The 19284-nt window shown below is 45.9% G+C and overlaps 1 protein-coding gene across 1 annotated transcript in view; it reads left to right on the forward strand.

Annotated features, from left to right (window-relative positions):
- The window catches only part of CADM3 (cell adhesion molecule 3), an 825731-nt gene that overhangs the window by 492178 nt on the left and 314269 nt on the right, over window positions 1-19284 (forward strand). The window contains exon 8 of the mRNA XM_086945217.1: window positions 18381-18396. Within this exon, the coding sequence (XP_086801343.1) occupies window positions 18381-18396 (16 nt within the window). The remainder of the gene's footprint in view (window positions 1-18380; window positions 18397-19284) is intronic.

The following is a 19284-nucleotide window of genomic DNA, read 5'->3' on the forward strand; positions in this document are numbered from 1 at the left end:
ATTTAGTTGGTTGTTCTTGCTAGTACAGGTGGTGCTAGTGAGGTCCTGGTTCCCTGTGTGACCTGTTCCTAAGGTGGTTAGGATTGCGTAGGGAGTACTTACCTGATTACCAGTAGTTACTTGTTTTGTGCTACAGTGATTGTCTGTTATGTTCTAAGTGATATTCCAAGGGCTTGATACTGAGCTCGCCCCCTGACCAGAGTCCCAGGACCAGTGGACTCTATTGTGCCTTCCCTGACAAATTGCTGGGACTTGTCTGATCTCCCTTGGGCCCCTGGGGCCTCGCTGAAATGTGCCTCGCTCATTCCCCTCGGCAGCTCGTGCACGGCAGCCCGTCCAAGCCTCGAGCAGCGCCGCCCTACCCTGAGCCGCGCCGCTTCGCTGGGTCGCCTGAATCCTGCCTTCCCCCCCTCTTCTGAGCCGCACACATTGGTCGCCCCCAGAGAAATGCTTGTACCTTGCCGGTGGCCCGCTCAAGCCTCGAGCCGCACCACTCTCCCCTGAGTCGTGCCGCTTCGCTGGGCCGCCCGCTCAAGTTTACTAAGGAGTTCACTCGCATTATCCCTGCAACCAGGTCGGGTGGTACTGTCCGTTAGGCTCTATGTTTAAGTTCTAGGCCTACAAGTATTGTATTCTAAGTTCTAAAAGTGCTGATTCCTGACAGTGGTCCAGGTGGCCCTGTCTTGTAAATATCCCCTGTAAATTCTGCCCGTGCCCCTGGCACATTGTAAAGTGTGTGTTTTTATCTAATGTGTTTTGGTAATACAAAGGCTATTTTTATATATAACCTTGTGTGGAGTTTCCTTTGTGGTGGGCCTTGGGTGTTGTTGCTGGGGTGCGTGCGCAAATACTTAACTCATATCGCCTCCAAGTTTAGCCTTGCTGCTCGCGCCACGTTACCTAGAGGGTGAGTAGGGGTTATCTTGGTGTGTAACTCCCTTGCCCTGACTGAGGAGTGGTGGTCTCTGACTGACTTTGGCGCAAGCCCTGGCCAGCCAGGGATCCCATTTCTAACACTCCCCCTCTCTCCTCATACTCCCCCCTCTCCTCATACTTCCCCTCTCCCCTCATACTCCCCCCCTCTCCTTATACTCCCCCCTCTCCTTATACTCCCCCTTTTCCTCATATTCCCCCCTTTCCTCATACTCCCCTCACTCCTCAGACCCCCCTCACTCCTCATACTCCCCCATCTCTTCATACTCCTCCCTCTCTCCTCATAATCCCCCCTCTCTCTTCATACTCCCCCTCTCCTCATACTTCCACTCTCCCCTCATACGCCCCCCTCTCCTCATACTCCCCCCTCTCCTCATACTCCCCCCCTCTCCTCATACTCTCCCTCTCCCCTCATACTCCCCCCTCTCCTTATATTCCCTCCTTACCTCATACTCCCCCCTCCTCATATTCCCTCCTCTCCTCATACTCCCCCTCTCCCCTAATATTCCCTCCTCTCCTCATACTCCCCCTCTCCTCATATTCCCCTCTCATCATACTCCTTCCGGTCTCCTCCTACTACCCCCTCTCTCCTCATACACCCCCTCTCTCCTTACATTCCTCTTTTCTCCGCATTCCCCCTTCTCTCCTCATACTCCCTCCACTCTCCTCTTACTCCTCCCTCTCTCATCATACCCCCCTCTCCTCATACTCCCCCTCTCTCCTCATAGCCCCATCTGTCATCATACCCCCTCACTCCTTATACTCCCCCATCTATTCATTCTCCTCCCTCTCGCCTCATAATCCCCCCTCTCTCCTCATAATCCTATTTCTCTCATACTCGCCCCTCTCCTCATACTCCCCCCTCTCCTCATATTCCCTCCTCTCCTCATATGCCCCTCTTCCCTCATTCTCCCCCCTCTCCTTATACTCCCCCTTCTCCTCATATTCCTCCCTTTTCTCATACTCCCCCCTCTCTCCTCATACCCCAATCACTCCTCATACTCCCCCCATCTCTTCATACTCCTCCCTCTCTCCTCATACTCCCCCTCTCTCCTCATACTCCCCCCTCTCCTCATACTCCCCCCTCTCCTCATACTCCCCCCTCTCCTCATACTTCCCCCTCTCCCCTCATACTCCCCTCTCCTCATACTCCCCCTCTCCTCGTACTCTCCCTCTCCCCTCATACTCCCCCCTCTCCTCATATTCCCTCCTCTCCTCATACTCCCCCTCTCCTCATATTCCCTCTCTCTTCATACTCCTTCCTGTCTCCTCATACTACCCCATCTCTCCTCATACTCTCCCCATCTCCTCATACTCCTGCCTTTCTCCTCATACTACTCCCTCTCTCATCATACACCCCATCTCTCCTTATACTCCTCTTTTCTCCACATTCTCCCCCCTCTCTCCTCATACTCCCTCCTCCCCCCTCATACACACCCCTCTCTCCACATACTCTCCCTTCTCTCCTTATACTCCCACCTCTCTCCTCATACCCCCTCTCCCCTCTCTCCTCATACTCCCCTCTCTCCTCATACTCCCCCCTCTCCTCATACTTCCCCCCTCTCCTCATACTTCCCCTCTCCCCTCATGCTTCCTCTCTCCCCTCATACTTCCCCCTCCTCATACTCCCCCCCTCTCCTCATACTCCCCCCTCTCCTCATACCCCCATCTCTCCTCATACTCTTCCATCTCCTCATACTCCTGCCTCTCCTCATACTACCCCCTCTCTCTTCATACACCCCCTCTCTGCCTATACTCCCCCCTCTCTCCACAATCTCCTCCCTCTCTCCTCATACTCCCCCCTCTCTGCTCATACTCCCCCTCTCCTCATACTTCCCCTCTCCCCTCATACTTCCTCTCTCCCCTCATACCCCCCTCTCTCCTCATACCCCCCTCTCTCCTCATACCCCCATCTCTCCTCATACTCTTCCATCTCCTCATGCTCCTGCCTCTCCTCATAATCCTCTTTCCCCTCATAATCCCCCCTCTCTCCTCATACTCCCCCCCTCTCCTCATAATCCTTTCCCCTCATAATCCCCCTCTCCTCACACTACCCCCTCTCCTCATATTCCCTCCTCTCCTCATACGCCCCTTTCCTCATATTCCCCTCTCCTCATACTCTTTCCAGTCTCCTCATACTACCCCCTCTCTCCTCATACACCCCCTCTCCTCATATTCCTCTTTTCTCCACATTCCCCCTTCTCTCCTCATACTCCCTCCTCTCGCCTCTTTCTCCTCCCTCTCTCATCATACCCCGCTCTCCTCATACTCCCCCTCTCTCCTCATACCCGCATCTGTCCTCATACTCCCCCATCTCCTTATAGTCCTGCCTCTCTCCTCATACTACCCCCTCTCTCCACATTCTTCCCCCTCTCTCCACATTCTTCCCCCTCTCTCCTCATACTACCCCCTTTCTCCTTATACTCTCCTTCTTTCCTCATACTTCCCCCTCTCTCCACATACTCCCCCTTCTCTCCTCATACTCCCCCTCTCTCCTCATATTCCCCCTCTCCTCATATTCCCCCTCTCCTCATACCCCCCTCTCTCCTCATACCCCCCTCTCTCCTCATACCCCCCTCTCTCCTCATACCCCCCTCTCTCCTCATACCCCCTCACTCCTCATACTCCCTCATCTCTTCATACTCCTCCCCTCGCCTCATAATTCCCCCCTCTCTCCTCATACTCCCCCCTCTCCTCATAATCCTGTTTCTCCTCATAATCCCCCCTCTCCTCATACTCCCCTCTCCTTCCCTCCTCTCCTCATACTCCCCCTTTCCCCTTATACTCCCTCCTCTCCTCATATTCCCTCCTCTCCTCATGCATCCCCTTCTCCTCATATTCCTCTCTCCTCATACTCCTTTCTGTCTCCTCATACTACCCCCTCTCTCCTCATACACCCCCTTTCTCCTTGCATTGCTCTTTTCTCCACATTCCCCCCTTCTCTCCTCATACACCCTCCTCTCTCCTCTTACTCCTTCTCTCTCATCATACCCCCCTCTCCTCATACTCCCCCTCTCTCATACCCCCATCTGTCCTCATACTCCCCCATCTCCTCATACTCCTGCCTCTCTCCTCATACTACCCCCTCTCTCCTCATATACCCCCTCTCTCCTCATACACCCCCTCTCTCCTTATACTCCCCTCTCTCCACATTCTTCCCTCTCTCCACATTCTTCCCCTTTCTCATCATACTTCCCCCCTCTCTCCACATACTCCCCCTTCTCTCCTCATACTCCCTCTCTCCTCATACTCCCGCTCTCCTCATACTCCCCCTCTCCTCATACATCCCCTCTCCCCTCATACTCCCCCCTCTCCACATACTCCCCCTTTTCCTCATATTCCCCCCTTTCCTCATACTCCCCCCCTCTCTCCTCATACCCCCCTCACTCCTCATACTCGCCATCTCTTCATACTCCTCCCTCTCTCCTCATAATCCCCCCTCTCCTCATACTCCCCCCTCTCCTCATACTCCCACTCTCCCCTCCTACTCCCCCCTCTCCTCATACTCCCCCCTCTCCTGATACTCTCCCTCTCCCCTCATACTCCCCCCTCTCCTTATATTCTCTCCTCACCTCATACTCCCCCCTCTCCTCATATCCCTCTCTCCTTATACTCCCCCTTTCTCCTCATACTCGCCCCCTCTTTCCATATACTCCCCACTCTCTCCTCATACTCCTCCTCTCCTCATACTCCCCTCACACTTCCCCTCTCTCTCCTTATACTCCCCTCTCCTGATATTCCTCCCTCTCTCCTCATACTCCCCCTTCTCCTCATATTCCCCGCTGTCCTCATACCCCCCTCTCTGTCCTCATACTCCCCCCTCTCTCCTCATATCCCCCCCTCTCTCCTCATATCCCCCTCTCTCCTCATTCTTCCCCCTCTCTCCTCATTCTTCCCCCTCTCTCCTCATTCTCCCCCTCCTCATACTCCTCCCTCTCTCCTGTTACTCCTCCCTCTCTTCTCATACCTCCCCCTCTCCTCATACTCCCCCTCTCCTCATACTTCCCTCTTTCCTCATACTCCCCCTCTCTCCTCAAAACCCAAATCTCTTTCATACTCCCCCCCCATCTCCTCATACTCCCGCCTCTCTCCTCATACTACTCCCTCTCTCCTCATATTCCCCCTCTCTCCTTATACTCCCCCTTCTCCCCACATTCTCGCCCCTCTCTCCTCATACTTCCCCCTCTCTCCTTATACTCCCCCTCTTGCCTCATACTCACCCCTCTCTCCACATACTCCCCCTTCTCTCTTGATACTGCCACCTCTCTCCTCATACTCCCCCTTCTCTATCTTCATACTCCCCCCCCCTCCTCATATTTCCCCTCTCCCTCATACTCCCCCCTCTCCTTATACTCCCCCCTTTCCTCATATTTCCCCTCTCCCTCATACTCCCCCCCTTTCCTTATACTCCCCCCTTTCCTCATACTCCCCCCTCTCTCCTCATACCGCCCTCACTCTTCATACTCCCTGTTGGACTTGGCCCTTCTGGCAGGTTCATCCCTAAACTTTTGTTGCTTTTAATGGTGACCCAGCAGTAGTCATTTTTGGTTTCTGCGCACTTTGAGTGCGTGTAGTGAGAAAGGCCTGCCCTCCCATAGGAATGCATGGGGAATGTCTGTGTCCCTGGTAGTTCCTGATGCGTGAGGTGTGCATGCTCGAGTTTGGTATGTGCGAACTCGTGTGATTGAATGCTTCGCAATGATGTATGTGGCATGATTGTGTCTTGTGCGGAAGTACCACTTCTAGGAGTTGGCATATTAGTGTAAAATATGCCTGGCGTGTGATTGGCTTGAGCTGGCCGGTGAGCCTGGCTCCAGGAAGTCTGGATGGGTCTGCCCGGTGGTGAGTGTGAGATTAGCATGCTGATGGCTGGGGAGGGCTGCACCTGGTTCCTGAATGGGCTGGGCTTTCCCCACACAATGGTGGCTCCGCCCCCTGTGGTGCGACTGATGACCCTAGCCTCCCTAGTGAATGAAAGGGGTGGTTGAGCCATCAAGGGTGCTCCAAAACCATCTGCGACTGGTTCTCCCCCCACCCTTCACCTTTATACAAAGGAAAAAGGTGTATAAAAGAGGGGCTGTGACCCCAGGAAAATCTTCTTGTTCTGGTTGCTGACTTGAATCTACCAGGGGCGTGCTGCTGCTTGAGCCCAGGGGAAGGCTTGCCTCCCTGGGCCCTGCCCAGCCCCTGGATACTTGATGGACCTTTCTTATGGATCTGGCTGCTTGGGTCCTGATAGGAGGGGGCAGCTGCTGGTGGGGCCCAGGAGGGACCACCATGGGGGCTGTCTCCTGCCCTGTGCGCTGGCCCCTGGGCCCTGCATGCCCCTCCTGACGTCCAGGACCTTCTGCTGTGACTTTGTCCTTGCCCCAGGGCTGTGGCTGCCTCTAGCGCCCTGGGAGCTCTTTATTTGGGCCTCTAGCGCTTGAGAGCGCGTTATTTTCATCCTAGCGCCTGGGATCGCTTTATTGGTGAGAGCCGGTGCCCACCCGGCATTTGCCCTGTTCTTGGCCATTCTTGGAATCCCCTGGCAGGTGCCCATCCTGCCAGGGACATTTCCGCCCAAGTGAGTGCCCACCTCGCTGTATATCTAAACTTAAACGGGAGCCAACCCCGAGATTGTCACCATCGCCGCCCGGCCGAACCGGAAGTCAGGCAGGCCGGGGGCAGGACATCGAGACAACCGGAAGCAGACGGGAGCTCACCCCGCGCTCCGGTGAGAGGAGAAGCCAGCGTCTTGTCTCTCCCCCCCCGGGCTCCTAAAGCGAGGGAGAGCCCCGGAGAAAGAGAGGGAGGAGTGTGCAGAGAGAGCCCCGAGGAGCGGGAGCTCTCGTGAAGTCCCCCGCGGACCGGAGCAGAGGCAGAGGAGCCCGGCACTGGCTGTTGAGTGCAGCTGAGTCCGGTGTTGTGCTTGCAAGCCCCCGAAGGCTCAGGGGGCATTTGTTTAGAACCGGACAGGCTCTACCTTGCAGGGGCACATTTTGTTTGAGGCCCAAGAGGGCCCCAGGGGCATAAGTTGTTTCTGAGCCCCCTGAGAGGGGTCGCCCACGGGATCAGGCCACAGTTCTCTTGAGCCTGCGAGTTCCCAACGTCCTGGGGGGCAGAAGTGAAGTGAGAGTCCCCGGAGAGGGACTCCAACGGCGGCGATTATTGAGTGAGAGCCTGAGATGCTCCCAGGGGCATTTTGTTGTGCAAAGAGCCCAGCGAGGCTCAAAGGGGCCAGTCATTTGTTTAGAGCCCTGAGAGGCTCAGGGGGACATTTCACTGTTCTTGGGCCCACGAGGCTCCAACGTTATACACACCCCTCTCGCCACATACTCCCCCTTCTCTCCTTATACTCCCACCTCTCTCCTCATACTCCCCCCTATCCTCATACTTCCCCCTCTCCTCATACTTCCCCTCTCCTCTCATACTCCCCCTCTCCTCTCATACTCCCCCTCTCCTCATACTCCCCCCTCTCTCATTTCCCCTCTCTCTCCTCATACTCCCAAACTATCTCCTCATACGTCCCCTGTCTCATACCCCCTCTCTCCTCATACTCCCCCCTCTCTCCTCTTAATCCCCCTCTCTCCTCATACTACCCCCTCTCCTCATATTCCCCCATCTCCTCATACTCTTCCCTCTCTCCTCATACTATCTCCTCTCTCCTCATACACCCCCTCTCTCCATATTCTCCCCTCCTTTCTCCATATTCTCCCCCTCTCTCCTCATACTCCCCCCTCTTTCCTCATACACACCCCTCTCTCCTTATACTCCCCCTCTCTCCTTATACTCCCCTCTCTCTCCTCATATTCCACCCTTTCTCCTCATACTCCTCCTCTCTCCTCATACAGTCAAGCACTTATAGATTCAGTCAGGCACTCTTCTTACAGAACTGTAATCATTTAGTTAGTACCTAAGTACTGATGCAGTGAAGTAGGCCTTAGCACATGAACTGTTTCAAACTCCAGTCCAGTATATATGCATTCTTCTATCCACCTGCACACTTGTGTTTCACATCTTCAATTCTCCATTCTGTATCCTTATACTTCCACCAAACACTCTGTGACTGTTCGTGCACTACTGTAGTGACCCATTTAGCAGTCTGTGAAAATTATTTCAGTGCACTAACAATCAAGCACTTATAAATTCAGTCAGGCACTCTCCTTATAGAACTGTAATCATTTAGTCAGTACCTAAGTACTGATGCAGTGAAGTAGGCCTTAGCACATGAACTGTTTCAAACTCCAGTCCAGTATATATGCATTCTTCTATCCACCTGCACACTTGTGTTTCACATCTTCAATTCTCCATTCTGTATCCTTATACTTCCACTAAACACTCTGTGACTGTTCGTGCACTACTGTAGTGACCTATTTAGCAGTCTGTGATAATCCTTTTACTGCACTAACACTCAAGCACTTATAAATTAAGTCAGGCACTCTTCTTACAGAACTGTAATCATTTAGTCAGTACCCAAGTACTGATGCAGTGAAGTAGGCCTTAGGGCATGGACTGCTTCAAACCCCTATAGACTATGCATGCAGTCTTCTATGCACCTGCAAACTTGTCTTTTATACTTTCAATTCCCCAGTCTGTATCCTTACACTTCAAGCAAGCACTCTGTCACTGCTATTTCAGTACTGTACTGAGCCATTGAGCAGTATGTGCTTATCTATGTACTGTGCTAAAACTGAAGCTGTTATAAATTCAGTCTGATACTCTCTTTGCAGAACTGTAATCATCTAGTCAGTACCTAAGTAATCATGCAGCAAACTAGGCATTAGGGCAAGGACTGCTTCAAACCCCTATCCAGTATATATGCATTCTTCTATCAACCTGCACACTTGTGTTTCACATCTTCAATTCTCCACTCTGTATCCTAATACTTCCACCAAACACTCTGTGACTGTTCTTGCACTACTGTAGTAACCCTTTTAGCAGTCTGTGATAATCCTTTCACTGCACTAACACTCAAGCACTTGTAAATTCAGTCAGGCACTCTCTTTACAGAACTGTAATCATTTAGTCAGTACCCAAGTACTGATGCAGTGAAGTAGACCTTAGGGCATGGACTGCTTCAAACCCCTATAGACTATGCATGCAGTCTTCTATGCACCTGCAAACTTGTTTTTTATTCCTTCAATTCCCCAGTCTGTATCCTTATACTTCCACAAACACTGACACTGCTGTTTCAGTATTGTAGTGAGCCATTCAGCAGTATGTGCTTATCTTTGCACTGCGTTAAAACTGAAGCTCTTATAAATTCATTCAGGTACTGTCCTTGCAGAACTGTAATCAACCAGTAAGTACCCAAGTACTCATGGAGCAAAGTAGGCCTTAGGCCATGGACTGCTTCAAACCCCTATAGACTATGCATGCAGTGTTCTATGCACCTGTAAACTTGTGTTTTATACCTTCAATTCCCCAGTCTGTGTGCTTACACTTCCACCAAACACTCTGACACTGCTGTTTCAGTATTGTAGTGAGCCGTTCAGTAGTACATGCTTATCTATGCTCTATGCTAAAACTGAAGCTGTTATAAATTCAGTCAGTCACTTTCCTTGCAGAACTGTAATCATCCACTCACTACCTAAGTAGTCCTGCATTAAAGTAGGTCTGAGGCCGTGAACTGCTGCAAACCCCTATAGACTATGCATGCAGTGTTCTATGCACCTGTAAACTTGTGTTTTATACCTTCAATTCCCGAGTCTGTATCCTTATACTTCCACCAAACCCTCTGACACTGCTGTTTCAGTATTGTAGTGAGCCATTCAGCAGTATGTGCTTATCTATGCACTGTGCTAAAACTGAAGCTGTTATAAATTCAGTCAGGCACTCTCCTTGCAGAAGTGTAATCATCCACTCAGTACCTAAGTACTCATGCATTAAAGTAGGCCTTAGGGCATGGACTGCTTCAAATCCCTGTACCCCATGCATGCAGTCTTCTATGTACCTGCCACCTTGTGTTTTATACCTTCAATTCACCAGTCTGTATCCTTGTACTTCCACCAAACACTTTAACACTGGTGTTTCTATATTGTAGTGAGTCATTCATCAGTATGTGCTTATCTATGCACTGTGCTAAAACTGAAGCTCTTATAAATTCATTCAGGCACTGTCCTTGCAGACCTGTTATCATCCAGTCAGTACCCAAGTACTCATGGAGCAAAGTAGGCCTTAGACAATGGACTGCATCAATCCCCAATAGACTATCCATTCAGTCTTGTATGCACCTGCAAACTTGTCTGTTATACCTTCAATTCCCCACTCTGTATCCTTGCACTTTCACCAAACACTCTGACACTGCTGTTTCAGTATTGTAGTGAGCTATTCAGCAGTATATGCTTATCTATGCACTGTGCTAAAACTGAAGCGGTTATAAATTCAGTCAGGCACTCTTCTTGCAGAACTGTAATCATCCACTCAGTACCTATGTACTCATGCAGCAAAGTAGATCTTAGAGCATGGACTGCTTCAACCCTCTATACACTAAGCATACAGTCTTTTATGTACCTGCAAACTTGTCTTTTTTACCTTCAATTCCCCACTCTGTATCTTTACACTTTTACCAAACACTCTGATACTGCTGCTGTTTCAGTATTGTAGTGAGCTATTCAGCAGTATGTGCTTATCTATGTACTGTGCTAAAACTGAAGCTCTTAGAAATTCAGTCAGACACTCTGCTTGCAGAACTGTAATCATCTACTCAGTACCTAAGTACTCATGCAGCAAAGTAGGCCTTAGGCCATGCAATGCTTCAAACCCCTATAGACTATGTATGCAGTGTTCTATGCACCTGCAAACTTGTGATTTATACCTTTAATTCCCCAGTCTGTATCCTTACACGTCCACCAAACACTCTGTCACTGCTGTTTTAGTTTTGTTGTGAGTCATTCATCAGTGTGTAGTAATCCACTGACTGCATTAAAACACTAAGGGGCAGATTTACAATAACTGGCACATCCCCAGAAATATGCCAGTTATTGAGCACCATGACACCACCACTATGGATGCTCCGTATTTACAATGTGGTGCACCATGGGGCAAAAACGGCACAAATATTTGATGCATCTGTGCTGTAGAGGCGGCGCATTGCTTGAGTTGCGTTGCATCTCCAGCAATGCTCTGGGGGCCCTATGCTCAGAATGCTGTGTCAATCTTTACGCCTGCTTCAAGCAGGTGCAGGGTTTTGACGCAGCATGAGCCCAAAAGTGACAAAGTGGAATCTCCTAGATTTCCCTCAGCCATTTTTAGGCGGTGTTCCTGCGCCGAAACTAACAACCCCCCACCCCCACCCCCCACCCCCCCTTGCGCTGGAATGCCTCCTTCTGGTACAGGGATTTACAATGTGATGCACCTCTCGGATGCGTCACATTGTAAATACCACACACCATGGCGCATCTTTTGCACCACCGCTGCATCACAAAAGTGACGCAAAAGGGGTGTAAAAGAGGCACAAGGGGGTTGTAAATCTGCCCCTAACACATACAAATTCACACAGGCAGTTTCACCAGCAGTGCAAAAGGAAGCATCGACTTGTAACATATTTATGCACATATGTTACATTCAAGTGCTTTGGAAGTACTACAGTATACTATAAGTAAACACCTTATAGATTTATGCTGTAGCACTTCTTTATAGTTCTGCACTTTCACATTCACCATACACTAACAATGTATTCATTCATTCATTTATGCAGTACACATTCATTCAAACAAAGTTTTACACACTATCATAGAAATATCAATCCTTTTTTGACCAGTGAAGGTAGTTCTGAAAATAACTGGGTTTTTTTGTCTTTTTTGTTTTGAATTTCTTTTTGATTTTTTTTAACAGTTTTTTTTTTTTAAACGGAAAAAAAGAAACTGCAAACAAAAAAGTGTCCAACAGGAACAAATAAACAAAAAAAAAATTAGCGTTGTGAGCAACGGTGCTCCTGTTTGCGCCGGATAATTAAGTCATTGACTGCTCCCCATAGCAGAGAATCTCATTGCAAAATTTGCAATGGATGACTTTAGTCAGCAAAATCAGGTCGGCTATCCGGATGTGGACTGTGTGCCTCTGTGGGTGGTGCTCTTGAAGTGCTGGGAACAGCAGGTGGAGGATTGTCCCGCAGCCTATCAGAGCAAGCTCTCGAATAATTGCGAGGCTGGAGGTTTTTTACATGTCGCACCATGCTTGCTGTCCCAAATGAATACTTCTTACTTGGATCACCTCTGGAGAGTGTAGTGTCACAGATTTTGCAGGTGTCCTTTGGTGCATTCACCTTTTCCTGTCCTTCTGGAAAGGAGAAAAACTTCCAGATTACTGCCTCTTTTCTTTTTTCCTGTGGCTCCTCAGCTACAAATTCCTCCTCCGATGAATGTTCTGAAGAGGATTCCAGAAGTGCAGCCATATTAAAGTTGTTTTGCGAAATGACAAGAGCTCCAGAGAAGAGATGGTACTCCTGAGAAAGCCAAAGGAGAATGATTAAAATGGGTGGGGTCTTTGAACAGTTGGAATAGGAAGTGTTATGAACCAATCAAGTGTCTTGTTTTGAAGCCATATGGCGTACGCTTAGGGTGCGCTTACAGTGCGCGTACGGACGACGTACGTCGCGATTTGCGTAATTGCTTTTAAAAGTAATATACGCTTATTAAAACTCAATAAATTCTATTTTCATAATCATCCCAGATAATGTCTTCCCTTAATATTTACATTAAATACATAAATATATCTTTTTAAACAATTAGAAACTTTCGCGCAGTACGCGTACTGGGTGCCGTCCAAACGTACATGACATCATGTAGAAGTGCCGATGCGATGCGCAACGTCAAAACGTATTCGTAACGTATGCATGGGTACGCGCACAGTACGATTACCCGTACAAAGGATGGTTTGATCACCGTACGCGTACCGTACGATTACCTAAAAAAAAAGCAAAAAGGAAATATGTTGAATTTAATTAGAATATATTGTAAAAAAATGTAATAAAAGTATTTTTTAAGTTTAAAAAAAAAATTCACATTAAAAATATGTAATGTAATTAAAAAATAAAATAACTAATTATTATAAAATGTAGTAAATTAGTATAAAAAGAAATAAATATAACAATTAATACATTTAAAAATGATCATTTACAAAACCTTTGAAATTCACTGAAAAAACTATAGGTTTCAGTCACGTTATAGTTAGGAATTAGCATTTAAAAAACATTGCAAATTCACTGAAAAAAACATAGGTTTCGCACACGTTATTGTTGGGAATTAGCATTTACAAAACCTTTGAAATTCACTGAAAAAACCATAGGTTTCACACATGTTATAGTTAGCTGGACATTTCACTCATACAAAACCATTGAAATTACCCCGTTATAGTTAGTTCAGCTAACTATAACTCACGCGCCCGCAATGCACTGCTGATGACGTCTCATATTACATCACTCATGACATGGTCAGTGACATCACTCATGACATCTCAAATGACATCACTGATGACATCATCCTTGTCACCCCTAATATATAAAATATATAAAAATGGAGATACCAATACCAGTTACAACAACCTATTCAGTAATTCCAACATCCACATACATATCCACTCATTCACCAACAGTTCTATACAGTCACTCATACATGTACTCACTCATCATATGTACTCATACACCTATACATCCTGTTACACACCGACACTCATACATAGTTACTCACACACATACTCACATGCAAATAAACTATCAAACATCTATTTACTTGCATATACAGCTATACACACACACCACTACACTTACTTTTACAGAAACGTACACATACTTACTCTCTTAAACAATCACTTATAGAAACAAATACTTATTTATACAGGAACTCTTCCAATCTCTCACTCTCATATATACTCACTTATATACATCAATACTCACATATACTAGTTTAAAACCTATGTACTTACTCATAAAGACACTATTGAGACAGTCATTCGCTCACTAACACACCCATACACACACTCATCCACCCATACAGTCCTGCACACATGCTGTCTTCAAAACCCATACAAACAGTAAGTCACTCATTCATGCATCTATGCGGTAAGTAATATCCCCCACCGAACCGTACAGACACTCATATTGATACTCAAAAAACCAAATAATAACCCATATACACACTCATGTAGCTATTTACCAACCCATGCAGCCACTTATATACAAAGTGAGACACTGATATAGATATTTCAATATTTAAACATTACTCGCTAATACATGTAATCACTAAGATACACTTAATAAGTCAGTTATACAATCATTTAAAAAAAAATGTAGACACTTATTTACCTATGTATTCTTCCATCGAACTTTAGATATACATATATAAAAAAAATTATTGTTCAGAAAGACACACATTCACTGGATGAGGTCATCAGTGATATCATTTGAGATGTCATCAGTGATGTCATGAGTGATGTCACTGACCATGTCATGAGTGATGTAATATGTGACGTCATCAGCAGTGCATTGCGGGCGCGCGAGTTATAATTAGCTGAACTAACTATAACGGGGTAATTTCAATGGTTTTGTATGAGTGAAATGTCCAGCTAACTATAACATGTGTGAAACCTATGTTTTTTTCAGTGAATTTCTAAGGTTTTTAAATGCTAATTCCTAACTGTAACGTGTGTGAAACCTATGGTTTTTTCAGTGAAAAAAAAATTATATATATATATATATTCACTGAAAAAAACCATAGGTTTCAGGCCTTATATAGTTAGGAATTAACATTTAAAAAACCTTTGAAATTCACTGAAAAAACCATAGGTTTCAGGCCTTATATAGTTAGGAATTAGCATTTAAAAAACCTTTAAAATTCACTCAAAAAACTATACGTTTTAGGGGTGTTCTAGTTAGCTGGACATTTCACTCATACAAAACCATTGAAGTTGCTCCTATATAGTTAGTTGTACTAACTATATTTCGCGCACCCGCAATCCACTGCTGATGATGTCACATATTACATCATTCATGACAAGGTCAGTGACATCACTGATGACATCTCAAATGACATCACTGATTACATCATCCAGTGAATGTGGTTTGCTTCGTTATTTAAATATGCATTGTATATATAGCAATTTGCATTGAAGAATGAGTGGATATATTAAAATAAATATTTGGATGGAGGATTTAGTAGCAATGTAATTGACTGTTTACTTGACCAATTTATAGTGTCTCACTAAATATAGTGGATAGTTACTAAACTGTTTGAATATCTGTATCACTTTGTCAGTTGTTGTGTAAACAGTTACTCCAGTTGGTTACTAGCTATGTGAAAGTCTGTATTAGTTATTGATTAGTTAACTGAGTATTTGTATGGGAGAGTGAATGTGTGTGTGTGGTTCGGTGGGGGTGTGTGACTGCCCAAAGATGTGTGAATAGTTGATTCACTAGATATATGAAGTTAAAACTACATGTTCTAACAGTTGTTTGGGTGAGTGAATATCTTTATGGGTGTGGTGATGAGCAAATATATTTCTCAATGGTACATGTCCAACAAAGTAGAAAAATAAAAGTCAGTGTATGTGTCAGTTGTTGTATATAAATAAGTATACATAAGACTCAATGATTGTGTGAGTGACTGTATGGATAACTTTATACTTGTAATAATGATTTTATAATTTACTAAGTATGACTTACTATCTAAATGAATAGATGAAGTTGTGTTTGTATAAGTGTGTAGCTAAGTAAATATGTAAGTATGATCCATTGTTTGCATAAGTGAGTAGGATGACTTCATATGTGAATAGGATGTGTGCTGGTGTGTAATGTCGATTTAGGTGTACAAGTATTTTTGATAGTGTTCTATTGTTCATTGACAGCATGTATGAGTGAATCTACAGGTAAGTGATTAGATGTGTGTATACATCTATGAATCACTGAGTGGGTTTTTAGATACTTGTATTGCTGTAACAATGGATTCAAATATCATACTCTGTATTTTACAAAGAGTGATGAAAGATTTTACTAGTGTATGAAAAGGTGTATGTGATTGTCACGTGGATGATGTCATAAGTGATGTTATCAGTGATGTCATTTGAGATGTCATCAGTGATGTCACTGACCTTGTCATGAATGATGTAATATGTGACATCATCAGCAGTGGATTGCGGGTGCGCAAAATATAGTTAGTACAACTAACTATATAGGAGCAATTTCAATGGTTTTGTATGAGTGAAATGTCCAGCTAACTAGAACACCCCTAAAACGTATCGTTTTTTGAGTGAATTTTAAAGGTTTTTTAAATGCTAATTCCTAACTATATAAGGCCTGAAACCTATGGTTTTTTCAGTGAATTTCAAAGGTTTTTTAAATGCTAATTCCTAACTATATAAGGCCTGAAACCTATGGTTTTTTTCAGTGAATTTGCAAGGTTTTTTAAATGCTAATTCCTAACTATATAAGGCCTGAAAGCCCACCAGGAATCTCCAGTATGCGCCAGGGGACTGCAATGCAGAGAGGTGTAATGAAGCCACGCCCCTTTTTACACCTCTCTGCAACGCAGCCCCCGTGCATGTTTGAAGAGGGGGAACTAATTCCCCTTAGATACTGGGGGGCCCTGGGGGCCAACTAGCCCACCTGGAACCTCCAGTATGCGCCAGGGGGCTGCATTGCAGAGGTGTAATGAGGCTATGCCCCTTGTTACACCTCTCTGCAACTCAGCCCCCTGCTGCGTTTGCAGAGGGGGAACTAATTCCCCTTGCATACTGGGGGTCCCTGGGGGCCTACTAGCCCACCAGGAGCCTCCAGTATGCGCCAGTGGGCTGCATTGCAGAGAGGTGTAATGAGGCCACACCCTTTTTTACACCTCTCTGCAACGCAGCCCCGTGCATGTTTGAAGAGGGGGAACTAATTCCCCTTGCATACTAGGGGTCCCTGGGGGCCAACTAGCCCACCTGGAACCTCCAGTATGCACCAGGGGGCTGCATTGCACAGAGGTGTAAAGAGGCTATGCCCCTTTTTACACCTCTCTGCAACGCAGGCCACTGGCGCGTTTGCAGAGGGGGGACTAATTCCCCTTGCATACTGGGGGTCCCACGGTCATATCTGCCCAAACACTGATATTCCGAACGATTGAAAATGGCTTTTCTTGAGAAACATTTGGATTTGGATTATCATGTCCTATACTTTGGAATTTTTGAAAGACTGACATTGAGGATGCTATAAATTACTCAAGTCTGCCCGAATTGTGTGGGTAAAATTGATACCTAGTCACTTTGAATAAGAATGCACTTATGTCTCGTCTAACATTTGGAAGAAATATCTAGTTATATGACAACAGGATACCGACATAACTTGAAGGAAATAAGAACACCCTGAAGATGTTCTGTTGTACAGAAGGAAACGTTTCGGCTGGCTGTGGTACATAAACTTAAGGAAAATAAAAGCATTTGAATATACACCAAGATTCAGCGCTTCAATAAGGACTCTAAGTGATATGATTTGATTGGACTTATTGTGCAAGTGGTGCTGTGCCAAACTTTGGAATATTCTCCACTACTCTCTACTACTTACTCTCTCCTACTCCACTACTCTCTAATACTCACTCTCTACTACTCATTCTCTCTCTCTACTACTCACTCCCTACTACTCACTATCTAATACTCTCTACTACTCACTCTCTACTACTCTCTACTACTCACTCTCTACTACTCACTCTTTACTACTCACTCTCTACTACTCACTCTCTACTTCTCACTCTCTACTACTCTCTACTACTCACTCTCTACTACTCTCTCTACTATTCTCTCTCTGCTACTCTCTACTATTCTCTCTCTGCTACTCACTCTCTACTACTCTCTACTACTCACTCTTTACTATTCTCTACTACTCACTCTCTACTGCTCTCTACTACTCACTCTCTACTACTCATTCTACTATTCACTCTACTACTCTCTACTACTCACTCTCTGCTACTCTCTCTACTGCTCTCTACTACTCTCTACTACTCACTCTCTACTCTCTATTACTCACTCTCTACTCTCTACGTCCCTCTACTTCTCTCTCTACTAGTCTCTACCTCTCTACCGCTACCTCTCTACCTCTACCTCTCTACCTCTACATCTCTACCTCTCTACCTCTCTACACGCACACATATACACATATATATATGCATATATATGCATATGCATTTATATATATATATGTCTGTATATATATTACCTACTGGCGGTAGTTATAGTTAGGATCTACTTTCCATAGGAAAACCACAAAATTCTATTGGGAATAACTTTGGCGCCGGTGGACGAATCTTCGCGAATTTCTCCAAGAAAATGGCCCCCTCCGCTCCTTCCCTGAAAGTTTGGGGGGGATTCGTCAAGCGGTGGCCGAGATAAAAGGGGGGTCCCAAAACGTGTTTTCCCCATGTTAATTTCCATAGGGCGGTCGGTTTCACTTTTAGCCCGAATGGCTGAATGGATTTCCACCAAACTTGGCAAAATTGTAGGGGCTGGTAGCCCGATGTGCCTTTGCTATGTCTCAAGATATGTGCTCCAGTGGATTTTGAGTAATTTAGGTTCAAAAAAATATATATATCTATGGCAGCGCCCCGGTACGCGCACCGGGGAGCGCGCCACGCGACTTGTGCACAGAAAGCTGATTGGCTCTCGGGTGTCTGTAAACATTCGAAACAGTCCGGAGCGGCCGCCATCTTGTGTCTCGGTAAAATCGAGACATAAGAGGTGGAAAAATCAAAGGGGGAAATGACCATAAGGGGGCAGGGATTGATTTGCGCGGGGGGAGCGCCCGGTACGCGCACCGGGGAGCGGACCGGGGAGCGTACCATGGGGAAGAAAGAATGACAGACTTTTCCAAAAATGAAGCCTTTTTTTATAAATTGGAGGTAGTTCTAAAAAGAACTGGTTTTTTTCTTCTTTTTGTTGTTTTATATTTTTTTATTGTTTTTTTGAACATTTTGTACTTTTTTTGGGTTTTCTGAACAGTTTTATATTTTTTTTGTATTTTTCATGGGGAGAAACGAAAAAACAGGGAATTGAAAATGGGTCAACTGGAGCAAAAAAAAAGAAAAGAAATAATTAGGATTGATTGGGGCATTTGTGGTTGTCCCCAGCAAGTACGATGAGCTTTACGCTCTGTTCTCCGTAGGAGATGGTTTTCCCACAATATTTACAGATAATTCTGAAATCTGCAAATCGTGGCTGAATTCAAGGCATCGTCTCACTTTCCTCTGGTGCCGACGGAGTGGGTTGCTTCCTTTTTGAGGTGGTGCTTGTGGATTTTGGATGGTTACTGGCCAGTTCCCTCATCTCTGCAGCAGAATAATTTATTGGATGCTTGCGCTGCATGTGGCGTATCATCGTGTTGTTCCCAAATGAATATTTCTTATTCGG

Source organism: Lissotriton vulgaris, chromosome 12, assembly GCF_964263255.1.
Source record: "Lissotriton vulgaris chromosome 12, aLisVul1.2, whole genome shotgun sequence".
NCBI lineage: Eukaryota > Metazoa > Chordata > Amphibia > Caudata > Salamandridae > Lissotriton > Lissotriton vulgaris.